The 23,099-nt window shown below is 40.2% G+C and overlaps 1 protein-coding gene across 15 annotated transcripts in view; it reads right to left on the reverse strand.

The window, feature by feature from the left end:
- Positions 1-23,099, reverse strand: part of Rnf111 (ring finger protein 111) — a 58,195-nt gene that overhangs the window by 16,179 nt on the left and 18,917 nt on the right. For 9 of the 15 annotated variants that reach the window (XM_090358295.1, XM_090358292.1, XM_090358294.1 and 6 more), the window contains 7 exons: positions 20,755-21,654; positions 13,215-13,341; positions 11,477-11,640; positions 7,229-7,423; positions 6,467-6,786; positions 2,178-2,436; positions 619-669 (listed from right to left, as the gene is read on the reverse strand). In XM_090358295.1, coding sequence (XP_090214421.1) covers positions 619-669; positions 2,178-2,436; positions 6,467-6,786; positions 7,229-7,423; positions 11,477-11,640; positions 13,215-13,341; positions 20,755-21,634 — 1,996 coding nt within the window. In that variant the 5' untranslated portion in view covers positions 21,635-21,654. The remainder of the gene's footprint in view (positions 1-618; positions 670-2,177; positions 2,437-6,466; positions 6,787-7,228; positions 7,424-11,476; positions 11,641-13,214; positions 13,342-20,754; positions 21,655-23,099) is intronic. The other 6 variants (XM_090358304.1, XM_090358302.1, XM_090358301.1 and 3 more) reach the window with 3 other exon arrangements.

Below are 23,099 nucleotides of genomic sequence, written 5' to 3' on the forward strand. Positions count from 1 at the left end.
CTACCAGCTTTTTCTGTTTATGTGGTACTGAGGAATTGAACCCCGGCCTTCATGCAAGCTATGCAAGCACTCCATCACTAAGCCACATTCCCAGTTTTGTAAGACTGTAAACTCATTGGAGTTTATAGTCAGAAACTACTCAGAAAAAGCTGGGAGTGAACATGACACTTGAAATGATAATCAATGTTAATAAAATCTAAAAATAAGAAAAGAAAAGAAAGCGGGGGTGTGGCACTATGGCTCAAGTGGTAGAGTGCTAGCCTCGAGTACAAAGAAGCTCAAGGACCTCAGTCTCTGAGTTCAAGGCCCAGGATGGACCAAAAAAAAAAAAAAATACACACACACACACACACACACACACACACACACACCAGGATTTGTTTCATTTTTGAACTCATTTTTTAACTCATTTTTGACCTTTACTATACACCAGCTTTACCTCACTACAACTTCAATGACGAAGGGTTTCAGAACTCTATTTCACATGTGAATGAAAAAGCAATTTGGGAAAGGGGTTCCTATGCATATGTATTTTTAAAAACTTAGGAAATCAGGTTTAGAACATGGTTATGACTCAAACTTTTTCTAATATAAGGGAATACAATTCAAATTTCCTACCTTCATTCTCATTCACAGACCCCCAATGAGGAGTATAAACTGGTGCAACCCCTTGGAGAGAAATTTAACAATATTTACTTGAAAGTTTATTTCTTTGACACAACAATCTCACTTGTAGGAAGTTATCCTATAGTTAAAACTCAAACAACTACAAGCAATCTAAATGCTCATCAACACAAGACTCATTTAATATACAGTGGAGTATTATGTAAATGTTAAAAAAAATCAGTAAGGGGAGAACTTGAAACAACAAATAATAGTGGGCTGAATTTATATGTTAATCAACATAGGTGAAAAAAACCAATGTACTATTAAAGTTAAAAAAGAAAACAAGATGCAGAGTATTATGTGCAACATGGCTCTTTTTTTTTTTTTAAGGCTGGGTATGCATTTACAAAGGAAATTTCTCAAAGTTTTTACAATAAGCTGAAAAGGAGTTGCTACCTGTAAGTAGGATTAGTGAAGTGGGGAGATGAGGCTTTTAACTTCTCATTTTACAATATTTTTCAAGTTTGAACTTTTTGAAATGTACATGAAACACTTTAATGATAAAAGTCCAAACCATTTTTATTAGAATATTAGAATAATTTTATAATTTTTTAGCCTTTATTTCTAAAGGAGGATAGAATACCATACACATTAAATTCTGAACAAAAGAGAATCAATCAAAAATAAACAGCAACAATATTACAAAACAGCTTGTGTAACAATTCAATGATAATGCAAATAATTTGCCCACTGGCCAATGCTTAGCAAAACCTAATGTGTTTCTAATCTATTTCCCAACTTGTATTTCCTATTTTAATTTGTATTATTAAGAAGCCAAATAATGTACCACCATTTTCATTATACAAACTCTGGGCTGACTCCAGTTTTGTCTACAGGACGTAGATATTTGGAATCATTGGAGTAGAAGATGGAATTTAAAATAGATAATTGAAATTACCTACTGCACAAAAGACAAATAAATTTCCCTGTCAATTTCCTGGCTTATGTAAATTTACAGTAGTTTTTCATCAAAATATGCATGAAGGTATTAAGTATATATTATGTATTAATTAGCTTATAACTGAACAAAGTTGTAAATATGTTATATAGCCCAAGGTTGCTTATAATTTCTTAAGATATCTAATAGATTCCAATTTCTTTAGAAAAGTTCTGCCTTGTTCTATGGTAAATGCCTTCAACAAATGGATATACTAAAAATCTCTCATCAATTGGCAAAGCATTCTATCAAGGAATCTCTTATGTTTCAGGTAACCATTTGAGAATTCTTAAACAAAACTCACTTTACTAAACTTCCACACATCTTCAGATACGCCCAAAAATTAAATTTCAATCCCATAAAACTTCCTTTTAAAATAATCTTAAGTATCATTTAATGCACCTAAATTTCATAGATATTAAACATAGGAAAAATACATCCTACTCTTAAGCCAAGTAAGCACTAAAAATGTATGAAATCAGGAGTAATGAAAGTTAATTTCAGAGAGGAATGAACAACCTACAATGCTTCACTACAGGGTTCTAGGTTCTTGACTCATTAAATTTATACTTACAAGGAGGTGGCATATAATGCCGACATGATGAGAGAGAGGGCTGAGGAGGGGGCTGGGGCTGGGGCTGAGCAACCATGCTTGATCCGTAACCATCTAGCGATAATGGCTGGCTTGGGGCAGCAGCAGCAGCCTGGTGGCCAAAGATTGCAGCCCGGGAGGAAGAAACAGGGCAGCAGGGGTCAAATGCAGAGGCGCCGTGAAAGCCACCACTCCCATGACTTCTGATGCCACTGCTGCTGAGGTCTACTGGCAATGCCTGCTAAATAAGGAGGAACTGCATTTTATCTTCTTCATGATTCATCTATATGTTCACTCAGGTTATAACAGAGGCACTCCTAGAAAAATAACATCTTCAAATTGCCTGAAAATGTGGTTCTTAGTATGCAGACCTATTGAACACCAAAACAACAACAAAACAGCTTGGAATTGTTAAAATTGTAGTGGATTGATACTAAACTACCAAAATCCTAGAATTATGTTTTAAAGTCAACCTTAAGATCATAAAGAATAAACAAATGCTAACACATTATTTAATGTCATATTATCTACATTAACTATAATTTACAATGAGAGAAGTAAACTTTTATCTACATTTTATTTTATTTTTGCCAGTCCTGGGCTTGAGCTCAGGGCCTGAGCACTGTCCTCGGACTTTCTCAAGGCTAGAGCTCTATCACTTGAGCCTCAGTACAAGTTCCAGCTTTTTTTCCTATGCATATGGTACCGAGGAATTGAACCCGGGTCTCCGCGCATGCTAGGCAAACACTCTACCACTAGGCCAAATTCCTGGCCCTCATTATCTACATTTTACAATGAGAAAAGGAAACTTTTAAATCAATTATAAAATTCTCCTTTACTCCAAAATCAAACCAATAATTTAGGACTCCTTAGAAAGCAAATGATCACCACTGAAAATGCTGAAGGTCTAAGATAAACTTATTTGTCCCAAGTTTTTAAACTGTTATCACAGATATTCAACCAAAATTTTAATAGTAAAAGCAAATCTATGTTATTCAAAACCGAATAAAACAAAAGCAAAGGGCTTAAGATTACCCAGGCTAAATAATGAATTATCTTTACTTAAGAAGTAGAATTTACATCAATGATTTCTTGACTTATAAATATGATTGGGGGAAAGCACAATTGGAAAATTAAACTCAGTCTGCCACTGAGTTTGCCACTTGAGCTCTTTAGCTAAAGGCTACCACCCTACCCGAGGAGCCACTGTACCACTTCTGGTTTTCTTGAGGTTAACTGGAGGTAAGAGTCTCGGGTCCTTTTTTACCTGGGCTGGTGTTGAACCTTGATCCTCAGATCTCAGCGTCCTCAGTAGCTAGGACTACAGGCGTGAGCCACCACTCCAGCTCTTAAAGATAATTTTTGTTTTTTTATAGGTCATGGGGCTTGAGTCATACAACATCTGTATAACCATGAAACCTCAGCATCTTTAATTCCTCAGCTTCTCACTGTCTCCAAACAGGTCTCAAGTAGAGTTCTATAAAGCTCTCCCATGAGCAAGCATCTCATGTAAATATGGAAGTTTATACAAGTCTCAAACTATTCTCTGTTCACCTTCATATACATCATCACCACAGAATATCTGGGACCCTGCTGATTTTTCTCAAGTTTTATTTGATTCTCAAGTTTTACCTATTTAGAGATGTATAAACATGTTACACTTTTTTTACACTAGGAAAAAATATTCTAGGGGCCACAAGTTTGGCCTAGCGGTAGAGTGCTCACCTAGCATACACAAAGGCCTGGGGGTTTGAGTCCTCCGTACCACACACATAGAAAAAGCTAGAAGCTGGGCGCAGTGGCTCACACCTATACTCCTAGCTACTTAGCAGGCTAAGATCTGAGAATCTCAGTTAAAAGCCAGCCCCGGCACTAAAAGTCCCTGAGACTCTTACCTCCAATTAACCACCAAAAAAACAGAAGTGGTACTGTGACTCAAGGGATAGGGAAATAGCCTTGAATTGAAGAGCTCAGAGACAGCGCCCAGGCACAGAGTTCAAGCCCTATAATCAAACAAAAAAAAGAAGAAGAAAAAGCTGGAAATGGTGCTGTGGCTCAAGTGGTAAAGCTCCAGCCTTGAGAAAGTCCAAGGACAGTGCTCAGGCCGAGTTTACGATCTAGGACTGGAGAAAAAAAAATATTTTACATATATATATATATATATATATATGGAGATATTATATATATATTAAAAATTAAGTGGCTCAGGCAGAAAGGAATATACACAATTGCTCTCTCAAGCCAAATCTATTTCTAATTCACCAACAGAATATCCTGTATGATTCATCTATTGAGAGCTGTTTAACCAATGTAAGGTAAGAGGGCACACCCACTACATTTTCCAAACAGTTCTTATAATAACTCTTTTCTATTCACAGTTCTAGCAAGATGAGGTTTGGAGAAATGGGGGTGAGTAAGATGGAAGGGGTGATACTGACCAAGACACACAATGCTCATTTAAAAAAAAAAAGATGTACAACAGCTTTCAATTCAACACAACTACCTAAAGATTTTTTCCCCGCCAGTCTGTTGTGGGGCTTGAACTCTGGGACTGGGTATTGAGCTCTTCAGCTCAAGGCTACTGCCCTACCCCTAGAGCCACAGTACCACTTCTGGTTTTCATGTGGTTAATTGGAGATAAGAGTCTTAGGTTCTTGGGCCGGGAATTTGGCCTAGTGGTAGAGTGCTTGCCTAGCATGCACGAAGACCCAGGTTCGATTCCTCGGTACCACATACATAGAAAAAAGCCAGAAGTGGTGCTAAGGCTCAAGTGGTAGAGTTCTAGCCTCGAGAAAAATCCAAGGACAGTGCTCAGGCCCTGAGCCCAAGCCCAGGACTGGCAAAAAAAAAAAAAAAGAAAAAGGGGGGGGGTCTCAGGTTCTTTTGTGCTAGGCTGGCATTGAACCCTGATCCTCAGATCTCAGCGTCCTCTGTAGTTAGATAGCCACTACTCCGGCACTTAAAGATAATTTTTAAAATTAAGTTCTAGTAAAAGGAAGACCTGAATCAACCAAAACAACATCCAGAATATTTTCTTATGACGCCCTTTCAAATTTAGTCCCTTTACTCGTACTAGCTTCATTTTATATTTAAAGAGAAAAGCTCTCCTTGATTATTTTTCATTGGCAAGATCCACAAAAGACTAACATCAAAATGCAAGACAATGTTATTGGTACTTAGGAAAGGATACAAAGAAGTAATTGTTCTGAATTTTCCTTTTGATTTTTTTATTCCCGTAAGTCAGAATTACAGTATTTCCTTGAAATAACAACTTTTATTTCTTTGAACACACAATATCTAGATTTATATCATAAGTATACTACAGAGAGACAACTCAGAAAAATGTGAAATAGCATATATCTTCATTTCCTTCATGTGAAAACAAATACTAATTCAGTATCTTTTTTTTTTTTTTTTTTTTGCCAGTCCTGGGCTTAAGCTCAGGGCCTGAGCACTGTCTTTGGATTTTTCTCGAGGCTAGAACTCTACCACTTGAGCCTTAGCACCACTTCTGGCTTTTTGCAAGTATGTGGTACCAAGGAATTGAACCCAGGTCTTTGTGCAGGCTAGGCAAGCACTCTACCACTAGGCCAAACTCCCGGCCCAGCTATGTATTTCTTGATGAATGAAATATAGTGAGGTCTAGAGTAGAAAATTGAAAACACTAGGATAATTTTCCATTTTTCATGCATTACATTGACATTATAGTTTTCAAATAAAGGTTCTGAAATAAAGTTCCAAAGATCAGGTTGAATTGCATTTAGGTGAAATCATCAAAAATAATTTCAGAGTAAAAATTAATTTTATATTCTTTCATTTCTGTATTTTTGTTCATCTTATGTGCAGTAATGTATACCACCTGAAACTGCTAGAGATTTAAATTTTTAAAAGTCACAAATCAAGCCCAGTACTGTAGACTAAGGCCTTAATCCTAACTACTTGGGAGGCTGAGATCAGAGGAGTACAGTTTGAAGCTGACTGGAGTAGGAAAATCCATGAGACTCTTTATTTCACCACCAAAAAGTGGGTCTGTTGCTTAAATAGTAGAGCACTAGCCTTGAGTTAAAAAAAAAAGCTCAGAGAGAGGACCAGGGCCTTGAGTTCAAACCCCAGGACTAGCACCAAAAATAAAGTTACAACTCATCAAATGAAGTCATTTTTACATATCAGACTTAGAGTTTTCCCTCTCTTCCTCAAGTTACTTCAATTAAATAAAGAAAAGGGGGAAGAAAGAGATTTGTGGGGAGACTGACCCATCAAAGTTCACTTACCTGGTCATGGTAGCTGGAACCAGAACTACTATTTGCTCCACAAGGTGCTGGGATTTGCGGAGGTCTTTCCACAGGGCAAGTAGGATCACTAAAGGAAGGAGAAACTGGGACAGCTGGGTGGGGTGTATGATGGTGGTGGTGGTGATGTTGAAAATGGTGACCATGCTGCTGAAAGCAACTTGTGTGCGGGTGTCCTAATGCATGATGATTCTGTGATGACCCTCCACACGTTGAGTGCTGGGGACAGCAGGAAGGTAACCTTGGCATTGCAGGAGGGCCAGGCTCTGTGACAGCACTAGATGCCGTTCTTCTAGAGTCATCTTGAAACGCAAACAAATGTAAGGAAAATTAAAATCACATTTTTATTTATTTATTATTTTGGTGCTGGTCCTGGGGTTTGAACTCAAGGCCCTGGTCCTCTCTCTGAGCTTTTTTTTTCCCCCCCTACGGTACTTAATTACAGGATGGCCTTTGAGAAAGCTATGTATTTCTTTTTTTCTTTTTTTGGCCAGTCCTGGGCTTTAAGCTCAGGGCCCGAGCATTGTCCTTGGATATTTTTCTCAAGGCTAGAGCTCTACCACTTGAGCCTTAGCACTACTTCCAGCTTTTTCTAAGTATGTGGTACCGAGGAATCAAACCCAGGTCTTCATGCATGCTAGGTAAGCACTCTACCACTAGGCCAAACCCCCGGCCCCCTAATATTTTTAATACTTTTTATAACAAAACCACAAAAAGTCTCCCAACACAAGTCTTTTTACATACCCCCTACAGAAGAACCAGCTGTACTATTGCTTGTAAGAGCAGTTGAAGTCTCTGATGCTGTGGAAGGTTGGCTACTGGAGACAGCTGGTGCAGTATCGGAGGCTTGCTCAGAGGTAGATGGGTTTGAATTGTTAATGGAAGCGCTAGTAGTCTGTGAGTCCATCCTTGTAGAAGTGGTTGGTACTACAGTAGGCTCTACAAGACACAGAACTTCAACTTAGCATTACACAACACATTAAAGAAACAAGATGTGTAACAAAGAAAACCTCTTGGCAAGGCACGGGGTGCAGGTCTGTGACCTCAGTTCTTCAGAAAGTAAAGCAAAGAATCCTAAATTCAAGGTCAGCCAACAAAGTGAGCTCCAGACCCCTCTGGTTATGTAAGCCTGTGCCTGAAAGAAAAAGTAAACAAACAAACAAAAAAAAATGGAGCTGGGCATTGTGGGTCACACCTGTAATCCTAGCTACCCAGGAGGCTGAGATCTGAGGATCAAGGTTCAAAGCCAGACCAGCACAAAAGGATCTGAGACCCTTATCTCCAGCTAATCTCTAGAAAATAGGAAGTGGGACTTGGCTCAAGGGTAGGGTGGTAGCCTTGAGCTGAAGAGCTCAGTGACAGTACCCAGGCCGAGTTCAAGCCCTAAGACAGACAGAGAAAGAGAAAGAGGAAGAGGAAGAGGAAGAGGAAGAGGAAGAGAAAGAGAAGGAGGAGAAGGAGAAGGAGAGGGAGGGGGAGAGGGGAAGGGGGGGAGGGGGAGAGGGAGAGGGAGAGGGAGAGGGAGAGAGTTTGGCCTAGTGGTAGAGTGCTTGCCTAGCATGCACGAAGGCCTGGGTTCGATTCCTCGGTCCCACATACATAGAAAAAGGCCAGACGTGGTGCTGAGGCTCAAGTGGTAGAGTGCTAGCCTTGAGAAAGTCCAAGGACAGTGCTCAGGCCCTGAGCCCAAGCCCAGGACTGGCAAAACAAAAGAGGGAGGGAGGGAGGGAGGGAGGGAGGGAGGGAAAGGACTGGACGCCTTGACTCATGCCTGGAATCCTAGCTACTCAGGAGGCTGAATTTGGAGGATTGTGGTTCAAAGCCAGCCCAGCACAACAATCCATGAGACTCTTCTCCCCAGTTAAGCACCAGAGAACTGGAAGCAGCACTATTGATCAACTGGTAGAGGGAAAGCCTTGGGCCTAAGAGCTCAGGGACAGCACGCAGGCCAGAGTTCAAGCCTCATGACCAACAAAAACAAAATAATAGTAACAGTAGCAGTTGTAATTCTACTACCAGCAACAAATAAAAAAAATGGTTTTCAGAAAAATTATAACTTTTCTGATCTATCAGAAAAAAGAACTCTTCTGTTCTGGGCTGGAACTCAGGGCCTGGGTGCTATCCATGAGGTTTGTTTGCTTAAGAGTGGCAATTTATCATTTAAGATACAGTTCCACTTCAAGCTTATTTGTTAGTTAATTTGAGGTATACTAGCTCCTCAGATCTCAGCCTCCTGAGTAGTTAGGATTACAGGTGTGAGCTACTGCCACCCAGCCAAACCATACTTTTTTATGCCTAGTATAAATTCAATTGCTTAGAAGGCAATTCTGATTTTCACCACTTCAGTATGATGATGGATACGTTACTTGAACACTATCACATGAGTCCATAGAATTTTGTGACTTTCCTTCACAAAATTGCTGAGATAAATGGAAACCAGCCATAATATATGCTCCTTTAGGTAGAGCAATCATTTAAGAAACATTAGGGAGCTTGAGATGCAGTTTAGTGGTAGAGTGCTTGCCTAGCATGCATGAAGCCCTGGGTTCCATTCCTCAGTACCACATAAACAGAAAAGGCCAGAAGTGAAGCTGTGGCTCAAGTAATAGAGTGCCAGCCCTGATCAAAAGCAGCTCAGAGGGGCCAGGAGTTTGGCCTAGTGGTAGAGTGCTTGCCTAGCATGCACAGGTTCGATTGCTCAGTACCACATATACGTAGAAAAAGCCAGAAATGGTGATGTGGCTCAAGTGATAGAACTTGAGCCCTGACAAAGTCCAGGACAGTGCTCAGGCTCCGAATTCAAGCCCCAGAACTGGCCCAAAACAAACGAACAAAAAAAGCTCAGGAACAGTAACCAGCTCTGAGTTCAAGCTCCAGGACTGACAAAAAAAAAAAAAAAGAGGAAGAAGAGGAAGAAGAGGAGGAGGAAGAAAATGGAGGAGAAGGAGGAAGAGGAAGAGGAAGAAAAGAAAGAGAAAAAGAGAAATAAATGAACATTAGCTGTAACTTTAAACACCTATGCTTCTATGCTAATTCAAATGCCTGTTTTTAAAACTTTTAGTAAATGTAAATAAATACATAAGTAAAATATTCATGAGTGGTATTATTCAGCAGTACTCTAACCAATATTAAAATATGAACAAGCTAAATTTTAAATATCTGATTATAAAACGGTTGCTTAAGATATTTCACGGCCGGGAGTTTGGCCTAGTGGTTAAAGTGCTTGCTTAGCATGCATGAAGACCCGGGTTCGATTCCTTGGTACCACATACATACAAAAAAGCCGGAAGTGGTGCTGAGGCTCAAGTGGTAGAGCTCTAGCCTTGAGAAAGTCCAAGGACAGTGCTCAGGCCCTGAGCTCAAGCCCAGGACTGGCAAAAAAAAAAAAAAAGAAAGAAAAAGATATTTCACTTAAAACTATATTGAGAGGGGGGAGGGTAATGGGGACCAAGACATGTGAAAGGGTATCAATGTATGTGAATTAATGCACCCTCTATCTGGCAAATATCATATAACCCTTTTATTAATTACAATAAAAATATTTTTAAAAAATTTATTGAAAATGAGCTATACAACTTGTGGGGATGGGAGAAAAAAACTGGGAGAGAGAAAGGGAACAGGTGACGCTGTCCCAAAAGAAATGTACTCATGTCAGGCACTGGTGCCTCATGTCTGTAATCTTAGCAACTCAGAAAGCTAAGATCTAAGCTAGGTGCGGTGGCTCTCCCCTGTAATCATGGGTACTCATAAGGCTGACACCTGAGGATCAAGGTTCAAAGCCAGGGCACAAAAAGGACCAGAGATCCTTATCTCCAATTAACCACTAGAAAATGTAAAGTGGAGGGAAAAAAAAAAAAGAAAGAAAATGGAAAGTGGGGCTCGGCTCTTGGGTAGGGTGGTAGCCTTGAGCTGAATAGCTCAGGGAAAACGCGCAGGCCCAGGGGTAGGGCAGTAGCTTTGAGCTGAAGAGCTCAGGGACAGCATCCAGGCCTAGTTCAAGCCCCATGACCCACCAAAAAACAGTTGAGTTGTGAGGATTGTGGCTCAAAGCCAGCCCAGTTAGGAAAACCCATAAGACTCTTACATCCATCCAATTAACCACCAGAAAACTAGAAGTAGACCTATGGTTTATAGTGGTAGAGTGCTAGCCTTGAGCAAAAACAGCTCAAAGACAGCACCCAGGCCCTGAGTTCAAGTTCCATGACAGACAACCCACACACAGAAAGAAATATACTCATACCTGACTTACGTAACTGTAACCCCTCTGTACATTACCTTTATAATAACAATTTTTTTTAAATTTTAAGATATTTTAGTTTAGGGCTAGGATGTAGCTCAATGGCAAAGTGCTTGCCTATGAAGTACAATGCCCTGGGTCCAATCCCCAGTACCAAAACCATAAAGACAAAAAATAGTAATAATGCTGGGCGTGGTGGCTCACACCTGTAATCCTAGCCACTCAAGAGGCTGAGATCTGAGAATGGTGATTCAAAAGTAGCCCAGACACTAAAAAGTTAAAAAGTCCATTAGACTCTTATCTCCAATTAATAACCAAAAAAACAGAAAGTGGCTGTGGCTCAAGAGATAGGGTGATAGCACTGTGCTGAAGAGTCCAGGGACAGCGCCCAGACCCAGAGTTCAAGTCCCATGACCAACAACAACAACAAAAAAGTTTATTTAAAAAAAAGGGGGGGGCTGAGTTGGGCCTAGTGGTAGAATGCTTGCCTAACATGCACCTGGGTTTGATTCCTCAGTACCACAAAACAAACAAACAAGATATTTCACTTTAGCTGGCCACTGCTGCTCATGACTGCAATCCTAGCTACTCACGAAGCTGAGATCCAGAGCATCTAGATTAGAAACCAGCCCAGCGAGCAAAGTCTTAGAAACCCTTCAATCTCCAATTAACCAGCAAAAAACTAGGCTACAGGTATGATTCAAGTGATGAGTGCCAGTCAAACAAGTAAGTTCTCAAACTTTTTATCAACTTACCATCTTCATCAACAGTAAGGTCTACAACTTCTGCTGCATTCTGCCTCAAGGGTTGTATAACAGTAGAAATCCGACTCCTGTTTCGTGGCTCCTGTGTCCGCCCTGTGTGAGAACTTGAACCTTGGCTCCAATGAGACCTGGAGTGCCCAAGGGTTGAACGAGACCTTAAAGGATACCAGTATTATATTAGTAAATATAAATAAAGGACAGATGTCTTAGTTACCCCAAGAACCTATAAGCCTTTCCTATAAAAATCAGACCTTCATATAAGATTTACGCAAAAAAATAATGGTAATAAAATTTTAAATGACTAGCACAAGGCCTAGCACTCAGTAAAGTTTGTTGAATTCATTCATCAACAAACTAAGCAAAGTATATAAAATCCAATGTTAGACCAATCAGTGCAAAATATAGGATTCTTTTTTTTCAATGGTAATTTGAATATTCACCTGCATTATAATGATTGTTTACATGTTATGACAATGCTCAAAATAATTCACCAAAAATAAAAAATTAAAAAAAAAAATAAAAACATGGTAACCCTAACTACTTGAGAGTCTGAAATCAAGAGACTCAAGATTCCAGTCAGACCAGGCAGGAAAAGTTTCAGAGACTCCATCTCAGTGGAGAAAGAAGCTGAGTGTGGTGGTAAAGGTCTATCATCCTAGCTATGACTGGAAGGGGTAAATAGGTAGACAGAGGTCCAGGCAAAAAGCAAGCTTTTACCTTCAAATTAACCAGTGCAAAAAGGTTGGAGGAATAGCTCAGCAGTAAAGCACCTACCTAGTAAGAAAATTCATGATATGTATTTAATAATGTCCATGTATGGTGTATCATGCTTAACCCAGGCTAGATTTGCAAAATTTGACTTTGATTTCAACTTGTAATCTAAGCTAATAAATTTGGGCTTGTAATTACCAGTCCAAAATATCCAATGTGTTTATCATTTTTTTTTTTTATCGGGCATGGGGCTTGAACTCTGGGCCTGAGAATTGTTCCTGAGCTCTTCAGCACAAGGCTACTTCCCTACCCCTTGAGCCACAGCTCTACTTCATTTCTAGTGGTTAATTGGAGATAAGGATCTCAGGTTCTTTTTGTGCCCAGGATGGCTTTGAACCATGATCCTCAGATCTCAGCCTCCTGAGCAGCTAGGATTACAGGCATGAGCCATCATGCCTGGCTATACTCTTTTTTAAAACTTTTTTGGTATTAGGGCTTAAATTCAAGAGGCCTCACACTCAGCTGTCTGTTCATGACAGGCATTCAACTCCCCCACCCCTTGCTCCTTCCTATACCATGCTGGGCTTGAACTCTAGGCCTGGGTGTTGTCCCTGAGCATTTCAGATCAAGGCTACCACCCTACCCCTTGAGCCACAATGCCACTTCCAGTTTTCTAGTGGTTAATTGGAGATAAGAGTCTCACAGTCTTTAGTGCCCAGGATGGTTTTGAATTGCAATCCTCAGATCTCAGCCTCCTGTGTAGCTAAGATAACAGGCGTGAGCCACCATGCCCAGCACATTCAACCATTTGAGCCACATCAGATGGGTTACAATTAGGTTTCACAATAATGCTTCTTTATTTTATTATGTCGTTAGGTCAGTAAAACACAGCTTGGTGCTTTGAATACAGACTCTTAACTAGATTTCTAAAAGCATTGTCAAGTTGCAGAATGTCTGCCTAGCAACTGCAAAGCCCTAAGTTTAATGTCACATATATAATAATGAATTAAAATCTCACCTGTAGCTTTCTCCAACTGTTACAATTTCCACTTCACTGTCAGTTGAGGTAACATTGATTTCTTCATTGGCAGTGACCTGGGGGGCGAAGGAAGTTTCAATCACCACAACATCTTCATCAATACTTCCTGCAACAAAAAGGGAAGCAGGCAAAACATTTAAAGGGCATCTGTTTGTCAGCTAGCTGCTATGGGGGACATTTTATTTTACTTTTTTTTTTTTTTTTTTGCCAGTCCTGGGCTTGAGCTCAGGGCCTGAGCACTGTCCTTGGACTTTCTCAAGGCTAGAGCTCTACCACTTGAGCCTCAGCACCACTTCTGGCTTTTTTTCTATGTATGTGGTACCGAGGAATCGAACCCGGGTCTTCGTGCATGCTAGGCAAGCACTTTAACCACTAGGCCAAACTCCCGGCCTTTATTTTACTTTTAAGGACTGAAATTCCTACAAAACTAAAGAAAGGAGAGATGAACCCTAATTTCTTTTGAATATGATACTAAGGGAAGAGTTCTAAAGAAAGAGTTTAAGGCACTGTAACTTCAGAAACTGTGTGAATATCAAGCTGAGGCTGAAGCACTAGAGTACTTGCTTGGTAAGTGTAGGCACTAAATTCAAGCCTCAATATGGAAAGAATAACAAAGACAGGAGTGGGAGCAAAAGCACCTGGAAGCAGCAGGACACTCTCAATAGTAACTAGTGCCCAGACATTGACTGGCTATGATACTGAAAGTAGTTTACATAAACACTCTGAGCTGTGGAATTGGAATCAACTCTGAATTCCAAATCTTGCTTACTGTGCAGTTGGCAAGTCTTTTAAGTTCAAAGTTTCTTGATGGAGCTAGATATGAAGGATATTGTACATGGTAGAAAGAATATGTTTATAAACTAGAAATGTATACTTAAAAGTGGGTGAATCCGGGGCCGGGAGTTTGGCCTAGTGGTTAAAGTGCTTGCCTAGCATGCATGAAGACCCAGGTTCGATTCCTCGGTACCACATACATAGAAAAAAGCTGGAAGTGGTGCTGAGGCTCAAGTGGTAGAGCTCTAGCCTTGAGAAAGTCCAAGGACAGTGCTCAGGCCCTGAGCTCAAGCCCAGGACTGGTGGAAAAAAAAAAAAGTGGGTGAATCTATGCAGACACTCTAGTACTTGAACCATGTCCAAAAATCTTAATTGTCTTCATAGGAAAATTCTTACTGCATATTCCTTCTTGTAGTATTTATACTGTCAGATGACAATAAAGTCAAAAGAAGGACCTTTTTTTTTTTTTTGGTGGGTAGGGGTATGTATGTGTGTATATGTCTGCTTGAACTCAAGGCCTGGGCACCGACATAAGCTTTTTTACTCAAGGCTGATGCTCTACTATTTATTTATGCCACAGCAATCTACTGGTTAATTGGAGATAAGATTCTTACAAACATAACTGCTTAGGCTGGCTTTGAACCACTATCCTCAGATCCCAGCCTCCAGGGTAGCTAGGATTACAGGCGTGAGCCACCAGCACCTGACTCAGAAGGATTATTTTTAAAGCAAAACTACTACACCAGATTTGTGAAAAATCGATCAAGAAACATAACCAGGCTTTACCATTTTTTAACTGAATAACAGCTAGCATACTTACACTATAATGAAAGATGTGAAAAACTACAGGGTGCAGTGGCTCACACCTGTAATTCTAGCAACTCAGGAGGCTGAGATCTGAGGATCACTATTCAAAGCCAGCCCGGGCACTAAAATGTCCACAAAACTCATCTCCAATTAACTACCAGAAAACCAGAAGTGGCACTGTGGTTCAAGGAGTAGGGTGGTAGCCTTGAGCTTTAGAGCTCAGGGACAGCACCCAGGCCCATGACAACAAACACAAGTGAAAACACACATACAGACTTGTGCCCAAATGTTCCTCACAACCTATTCACAACAGCCAAATACTAGAAGCAATTCAAATGTCATCAACTGACAAGTGGATAAATGAATGTGGTATGTCCATATCAAAAATATGAAATGGCATGCACAGAATGTTTATTGCAGTTCTAATACCAGAAACAAGTAAATTGTTTATCAATAGGAGACTGGTTGAACAAACCATGAGCTAACCGTAAGGGAGTGTTATGACTGTTAAATAAAGGAATGAAGCTAGATGCTAGTGTTCATGCTTGTAATCCTACTCAGGAGACTGAGATCTGAGGTCCTGGTTTGAAACCAGCCAAAGTGCATGAGACTCTTATCTCCAATTAACCCATGAGAAAACTCCAAATGGCACTGTGTCTTAAGGTGGTAGGTAAAGCATTACTTGAGCGAAAAAACTCAAGGAGTGTGCCTAGGCCTGAATTTAAGTTTCACGACTGTCAAAAAAGAACAAGGAATGAACCAGATAGCAGTGGCTCCTGTCTATAATCCTAGACTGCTTGCTAGGCTGCGACCTAGAGGGTCACAGTTCAAAGTTAGCCAGGCAGAAAATTCTGCAAACATCTGTCTCCAAAAGAACTACTAAAAAGCCACTGGAGTGTTACTCAATAGGTAAATCAACAACCAAGAGAGCAAGCAAGTAAACCAAGCAAGGTTGAGGCTCTAAGTTTACCATCATCATTATCAGCAGTGGCAGCAACAACAACAAACTTAAAAATTAAATAAAAAGAATGAAAGCGAGGCACTGGTGGCTCATGCCTATAAGCCTAACTACTCAGGAGGCTGAGATCTGAGGATCGTGGCTCAAAGCCAGCCCGGGCACAGAAGGACCTGAGACTTTTATCTCCAATTAACTACCAGAAACTGGAAATGGTATTGTAGCTCTAAGTGGTAGAGCACTAGCCTTAAGCTGAAGAGTTCAGGGACAGCACCCAGGCCCAGAGTTCAAGCCCCACAAACAAACAAACAAAAAGAATGAAAACTTAATATATTGTACGCCACCTATAATTCCAACATTAAAGAAAGAGGATCATGAGTTCAAAGATATCCTGAAAGACATGAGTGGGAGGTAACCCTGGGCAACATAGGAAAATGCTGTCTCAAAATAAAGGGGAGTAAGTTGGGGGAGGTGGCTCACACCTGTAATCCTAGCTACTCAGGAGGCTGAGATCTGAGGATCAGGGTTCAAAGCCAGCTTGAGCACTAAAATCGCTGAGATTCTTATCTCCAATTAACCACTAGAAAATAGAAAGTGGCACTGTGGCTCAAGGGATAGGGTGGCAGCCCTGAGCTAAAGAACTCACAGACAACGCCCAGGTCCAGAGTTCAAGTCCTACGACCAACAAAAAATAAATTAATTATATTTAAAAAAATAAAAAAGGGTTATCTATGAAAGAGGAAGATAGAAAAAGGAAGCACTGTAGAAGCCTAGACCTTACTATGCCTTCTGGATAGCTGGCATCACAGATATATTTGGCAAGGAATGAAAGCAACTGCAATTATATTTGTATAGTATATACAGTACAAATCAAATAGATATTTGATATTATTAACAACTAAGGATTTTAGCATGAGTAGAGAAATACAAAACAAAAACCTGAATTAAAAACTAATCCTAGCTTGCTATGAAAATATTGACAAATTAATAGTCTTTTTTTTTTCCTTGCCATTTCTGGGGCTTACTGGGTCTAAACTCAGGGTCTGGTCACTGTCCTTGAGTTTTTTAGTTTTGTTTTGTTTTGATCAAAGCTAATGCTCTACCACTTGAGCCACAAAACCACTTAGGCTTTTTCTGTGTATGTGATACCGAGGTTTTGTGTGATTTTGTGTATATTAGACAAGCACTCTACCATGAGGCCACACTCATGGCCCCAGTTTATCTATTTCTAAAGTGTTTGTTTGGTTGGTTTTTTAAGAACAAGGTCTTGATATATAGCCCAATCAGACTTGCCTCTAATGCCTCATTCTCCCAAGAGTATGCCATCGCAAGTAGATCTAAAATCTTTACTTCCTTAGCTCAGCTCTTTAAAAGTCAAAAAGATGGCCTACACAATCAGAGGCCAGTATAATCTCTAAATATCAATTCCCAATAAAAATCAAAACTACTTGAAGAAATAGCTGTTTCTGGTTTGGAACAGGAAATTTACAGCATGAATCTGGACCATTTTGTTTGTACTCTAGATAGTTTTATAGAAGGTATTGAAATTATCTGAGTTCAAACCCCAGGACTGGCAAAAAAGAAAAAAAAAAAAAAGCCAGGTGCAGTGGCTCACACCTGTAATCCTACTCAGGAGGCTGAGATCTGAGGATTAAGGTTCAAAGCCAGCCTGGGCTATAGGGCTTGGCTCAAGGGTAGGGTAGTAGCCTTGAGCTGAAGAGCTCAGAGACAGCGCCCAGGCCCAGGCCCAGGCCCCATAACCCACAAAAAAAAAAAGAAAGAAAAAAGAAAAACAATTACTAGGATAGTATCCTCGGTACCACAACCCCTATTCCCTGTCAAAGACAACTGTTATCCCAATATTACTAATTCTTGCTTTTCTAACACTGTCTTCCTGAATGTCTTTTCCCTGGGTTGCTTTTCTCTTTTTTGATAGTACTGAGGTTTGAACGCTAAACCTTACACCTGCTAATAAGCAGGTCCTACACTATGTGACGCATTCTATCAGCCCATTTATGCGTTATCCTTTTCAAGATGGGATCTGGCCTGGACTACGAACTGCTATTTGTGCCTCCTGTCTAATCATGATGCTTCCCCTGGTAGCTTGGAGTGTCAGCTAGAAGCCATTGTGACTGCCACTGGCTAAGATGGAGTCCCTTCAGGTTTTATGCCTAAACTGACCTTGAGCTGTGATTTCCCAATTTCTGCCTCCCAATAGCTTGAGCCTCCATACTCAGCCTTGTATTGTTTTTCAAAGTGCATTTAAATTTGAAAGAGTTCAACCTACTAATTGTTTATAAATAGGTTGTGGTTTGGTATCTTATTAAATCGTTCCCTGAATAGATTTTGCATGTTTTACGTTTGTAACATGTTTGTAACTATTTTGGGTTCATCTGTTTTTTTGGGGGGAGGGGCCAGTTCTGAGGCTTGAACTTAGGAACTGGACACTATCCCACTTTACCACTTGAGCCACAGCTCTACTTCTGACTTTTTCTGTTTATGTGGAACTGAGAAGTCAAGCCCATGGCTTCATGCATGCTAGGTAATCACTCTACCACTAAGCCACATTCCCAGCCCCTGGATTCATTCTTAATACATGTATGAACCAAAGCTTTTAAGTGTTTTCTTGATATATTAACAGCCAGCAGGATTTGTTTCTCTGCTGAACTACCTCATTGCTAAAAATGTTGTAGTTTGATGTCAATTTGATACTTTCTGGATCAGTGCAATTTTATAATAAATTCTGAAATGAGTTGCTGTAAAAATAAATGAGTAAAATTACTAGAGTGATTATTCAGAGAATGGAAAGTGCAAGATACCCACAATGGCCAGAGATGAAGTCATCGGTTTGATGAGCATCATAAAAGAACACTGAACTGCAGTGATCCAGGTTATAGCCTCCTCCTAAGAGCAAGCCACTAGGGCTGAACTGGGTCAAGATTCTGTCTCAAACATAGCCAGAGCAAGCCAGGCATCAATGGCTCGCAGCTGTAATCCTAGCTACTCAGGAGGCTGAGATCTGAGAACTGAAGTTGATAGCCAGCCCTGGCAGTTCCTGAGTTTCTTATCTCTAACCACCAAAAAGTCAGAAGTGGAACTGTGGCTAGACTTAAGCACAAAAGTTAAGGAACAGTACCCAGGTCCTGAGTTTAAGCTCCAAGACTAGAACAAAAATAACACTAACCAGAGTAAACAGGGCTACAAGATGTGGCTCAAGCAGTAGAGTGCTGCTTAACAAAGCATGAATCCCTGGGTTTACCACTTTTTTTTTTTTCTTTTTTTGCTAGTCCTGGGCTTGAGCTTAGGGCCTGAGCACTATCCTTGAGCTTCTCAAGGCTAGAGCTCTACCACTTGAGCCACAGCACCATTTCCAGCTTTTTTCTATTTATGTGGTACCAAGGAATCGACTCTGGATCTTTGTGCATGCTAGACTGGCACTCTACCATTAGGCCAAACTCCTGGCCCCTCAGTACCATTTTTTAAAAGTTACTTAACATACTATATCAATTTCATCCAAAATATAATCAAACTGTACATAAAATGATTATTATATATATATACACATATATTCTATATTCTACTTATGTATTCTATAACAATAATATATATATATATGAATATATACTAACCTTACCCCTAGGAATTTACTTGGAATCAGAGCCACAGTTTAATACTGCAGATAATTCTTTATGTGAATTAAAAGTAAATGGTCACCTAGACATTGGTGGCTCATGCCTAACTATTCTTGAAGTGAAAACCTGAGGATGACATTCCCAAGCAAGAAACTCCATGAGACTTTTATTCCAATTAACCATCAAAAGGCAAATAAAGATATGATTCAAATGGTAGAGCACCAGCTTTGAACAAAAAGCCAAGGTAAGAGAATAAGACCAAGCCCCAGTACTGGTACCAAAAAAAAAAAAAAGCCAATACAACTTGACATTACTTTTAAATACAACAAAAGTACTGGGGCCTTGTGGCTCAGGCCTGTAATCTTAGCTACTTGGAAGCTGAGATAAGGACACTGCAGTTTGCAGTTAGCTTGTCCAAAAGCAGCTCACAAGATTCCATCCTTAACTAATGTAAGGCTGTTATCCCAGATTCAGGGAGGTACAAAGGAAGCTGGTGAGGTGGTAGCTTGTTATTTTCAAGGACACTTGGAAGGATAAGTAGGAAGATTCTAGCCCAAGCCAGCTTGGAAATACTAGAGTGAGATTCTACTTAAAATTAACCAATGAAAAAGGGACTCCAGTAGTAGAGTAGTAGAATACCTATATAGTAAGCCCTAAGCCCTAATTCCAATTCCCAGTTTAAAAAAATAAAAAATGGGGCCGGCAGTTTGGCCTAGTGGTTAAAGCGCTTACCTAGCATGCATGAAGACCCGCGTTCGATTCCTTGGTACCACATACATAGAAAAAAGCCAGAAATGGTGCTGAGGCTCAAGTGGTAGAGCTCTAGCCTTGAGAAAGTCCAAGGACAGTGCTCAGGCCCTGAGCTCAAGCCCAGGACTGGCAAAAAAATAAATAAATAAATAAAAAATAAAAAATGTGCTTGCCTAGCAAGTAAAACCTCCTGGGTTCCATCCCTAGTACAAAAAAAAAAAAAAAGAAAAGGAAAGAAAGAAAAAGAACAGACAGACAGACAGACAGACAGACAGACATACATACATACATAAAAGGGCCGGGAGTTTGGCTTAGTGGTAGAGTGCTTGCCTAGTATGCAGGAAGACCAGTGTTTGATTCCTCCATACCACATACACAGAAAAAGCCAGAAGTGGTGCTGTGGCTCAAGTGGTAGAGCTCTAGCCTTGAGAAAGCCCAAGGACAGTGGCCAGGCCCTGAGTTCAAGCCTCAGGACTGGCAAAAAACAATAATAATAAATAGTAAATCAAAAAAGCATATCTCAAATGTACTAAGAAGCAGAAACAGGAAATTGATACAGGTGCAATATAATGGATTTCATGTTTTCTTCAAACCGTCTCACCTGAGGGTACAGCTGGGTTGTTTTGGTGGTTTTCACTAGCAGACACGAACAAATCCTCTTCTCCTTCAGTGGATGAACTGGAAGAGGATTCACTGCTGAGGTCGTTGTCACTGGAACTACTAGAACTGGGTAGCAATGCATATTTTCTCCGGGCTAACACTTCCCGTTTTTTCCTCTGCATTAAAATCCTTTCTTTTTGTTTCTGTGTCCTCTGTGAGGAATTACTTTTTACAAATCTTTTTCTGCATGGAAGTCTCCTTAATGAACTGCTGTGGAAACAGGGTCTTTTCATTAATAATCCTGATACGGTCTCTGCCTCAGTTCGAGGCCACTTTTGAGACCGTGCACTATGACTTCTAGTAGTTTTTGTATTCAAAACAGTCTGGGAATGTCGTACTGAGACTTCTTTATCCTCATCAGAAGTCACAGTATCAGAGTCTCCAAAATGCAGACTAGATGAAGGAGAGGACAGACAATCACTGAAAGAGGAGTCATGATCTTCATCACTTGCTGTTTCGAGGTGTTGCCTCAACCCTAGTATTCCCTGATTTTCTTTACCACAATTCTGCATATATGAGGGGCCAGCCTGCTGGCTTTTGCGTTTTTTCCTCACCACACTTTTTTCTCGTTCCTGCTGGTTTCCATTCATGTCCTTCTCTTGTTTCTGAGGATCATCACACAAGTGAGAGAATTCATTCCCCACTTTACTATTAATCATCTCAACTCCTGAAGGAAAACTTTTCGCTGCCCCAATGGGCTGTGGGGGCAAGAGGATCCCTTTCAGACTCTCCTGTGTCTTTGGTGCATCAGAAGGAACCTCACTCTTCATAGCCACGTTTAAGATACAGAGCTTGTTACATTCAGGCGTCCATTGACACATGGGAAACTTTTAAGGCAGGCCTAGAAGATACAATGAGATATGTGAAATATTTTTAATATGCTTTATCGTATTAATTCAAGACTTCCAGAATTCTTCTAGCCACTAACTCTAACCAATTAACTATAAAGAATCATTTACTGTTATTGTATTTTTCTTTAACACTTCCTATATCATCTATTTGGCCAAATGTAATAATTATCATGGAATATAAGCCTACCTCAAAACTCGAATTAACCTAAAGCTGGTCTCGTGGAACTTGCTAACTCTGAGAATATAACTTTCTGATTAACGAAAAGTAAACTAGTGGATGGTAGGGCAGTAGTCTCGAGCTGAAGGGCTCAGGTACAGTGCGCATGCTGAGTTCAAGTCTCAAGACCCGCCCCCCCCCAAAAGAAGGCAAACTATTTCTTCAAAGCTTATTTTAATAAATTGTAATTAAAAGATCACTATTGGTCTTTTAAATTCAGTTCCACCACTGGTATACATCCCAACTGAAACCAGTCTGTCAAGGAGACACTAGCATTCCCAAGTTTATTCCATCACTACTCCCAACAGCCAAGAAATGGAAATAACCTATGTACCCATCAATTGATAATGAAAATGTGGGCAGGGAGTTTGACCTAGTGGTAGAGTGCTTGCCTAGCATGCATGAGGACCCGGGTTCGATTCCTCAATACCACATACATAGAAAAAAGTCAGAACGGTTCTGTGGCTCAAGTGGTAGAGCTCTAGCCTTGAGAAAGCCCAAGCACAGTACTCAGGTCCTGTGTTTCAGAAATGGTGCTGTGGCTCAAGTGGTAGAGCTCCAGCCTTGAGAAAGCCCAAACAAACACAGTGCTCTGAGTTCAAGCCTCAGGTCTGGCCAAAATTTTTTTTTGATTTGCTAAATGAAGGAATGTGAGCTCAAACATCTATGTCAATGTTCTCTCACAACTACAAGATGAACATGGGAACGGTAATAAGCATCAAGCCTCAAATGGAATGTTCATTAGAAAGGCAGGTAATGTGACAGATGGAGAACAGCAGAATGCAAGGTATGAAAATCTAAATGGTGGTAATACATTTTTATCTGTTCCCCCAAGGTTTCACTAATTTTCCCTGGCTGATCTCTAGACTCAGTGGATCTTTTTCAAATTTCTGAGGTGGTAAGACCACAGGAGTGTATCATCAACTGGCTTAGCCTTTTTTTAAAAATCTAAAGTTTATATTACGTATAACATGTACATATTTAGTTCATAGTTTAATGAACTTTCAAAGGAGCCAGATGAAGAAACATCATCAATCTTCCAGAAATCTTCTTCATGTCACTACCACTAACCAAGAGGTGTCACCACTATCCTAACTTTAAAAATGCAAACAATTTGACCTTTATACTTTTAAACCACCGCCCAGAGAGGAGAATTATTTTGTAGCAAGCTTCTACATAAAGGACAGATATCGAGCTGGGTGCGGTCGCTCATACCTG

This window comes from Megascapheus bottae, chromosome 25 (genome assembly GCF_031878675.1).
Source record: "Megascapheus bottae isolate mThoBot1 chromosome 25, mThoBot2.hap1, whole genome shotgun sequence".
Lineage (NCBI taxonomy): Eukaryota > Metazoa > Chordata > Mammalia > Rodentia > Geomyidae > Megascapheus > Megascapheus bottae.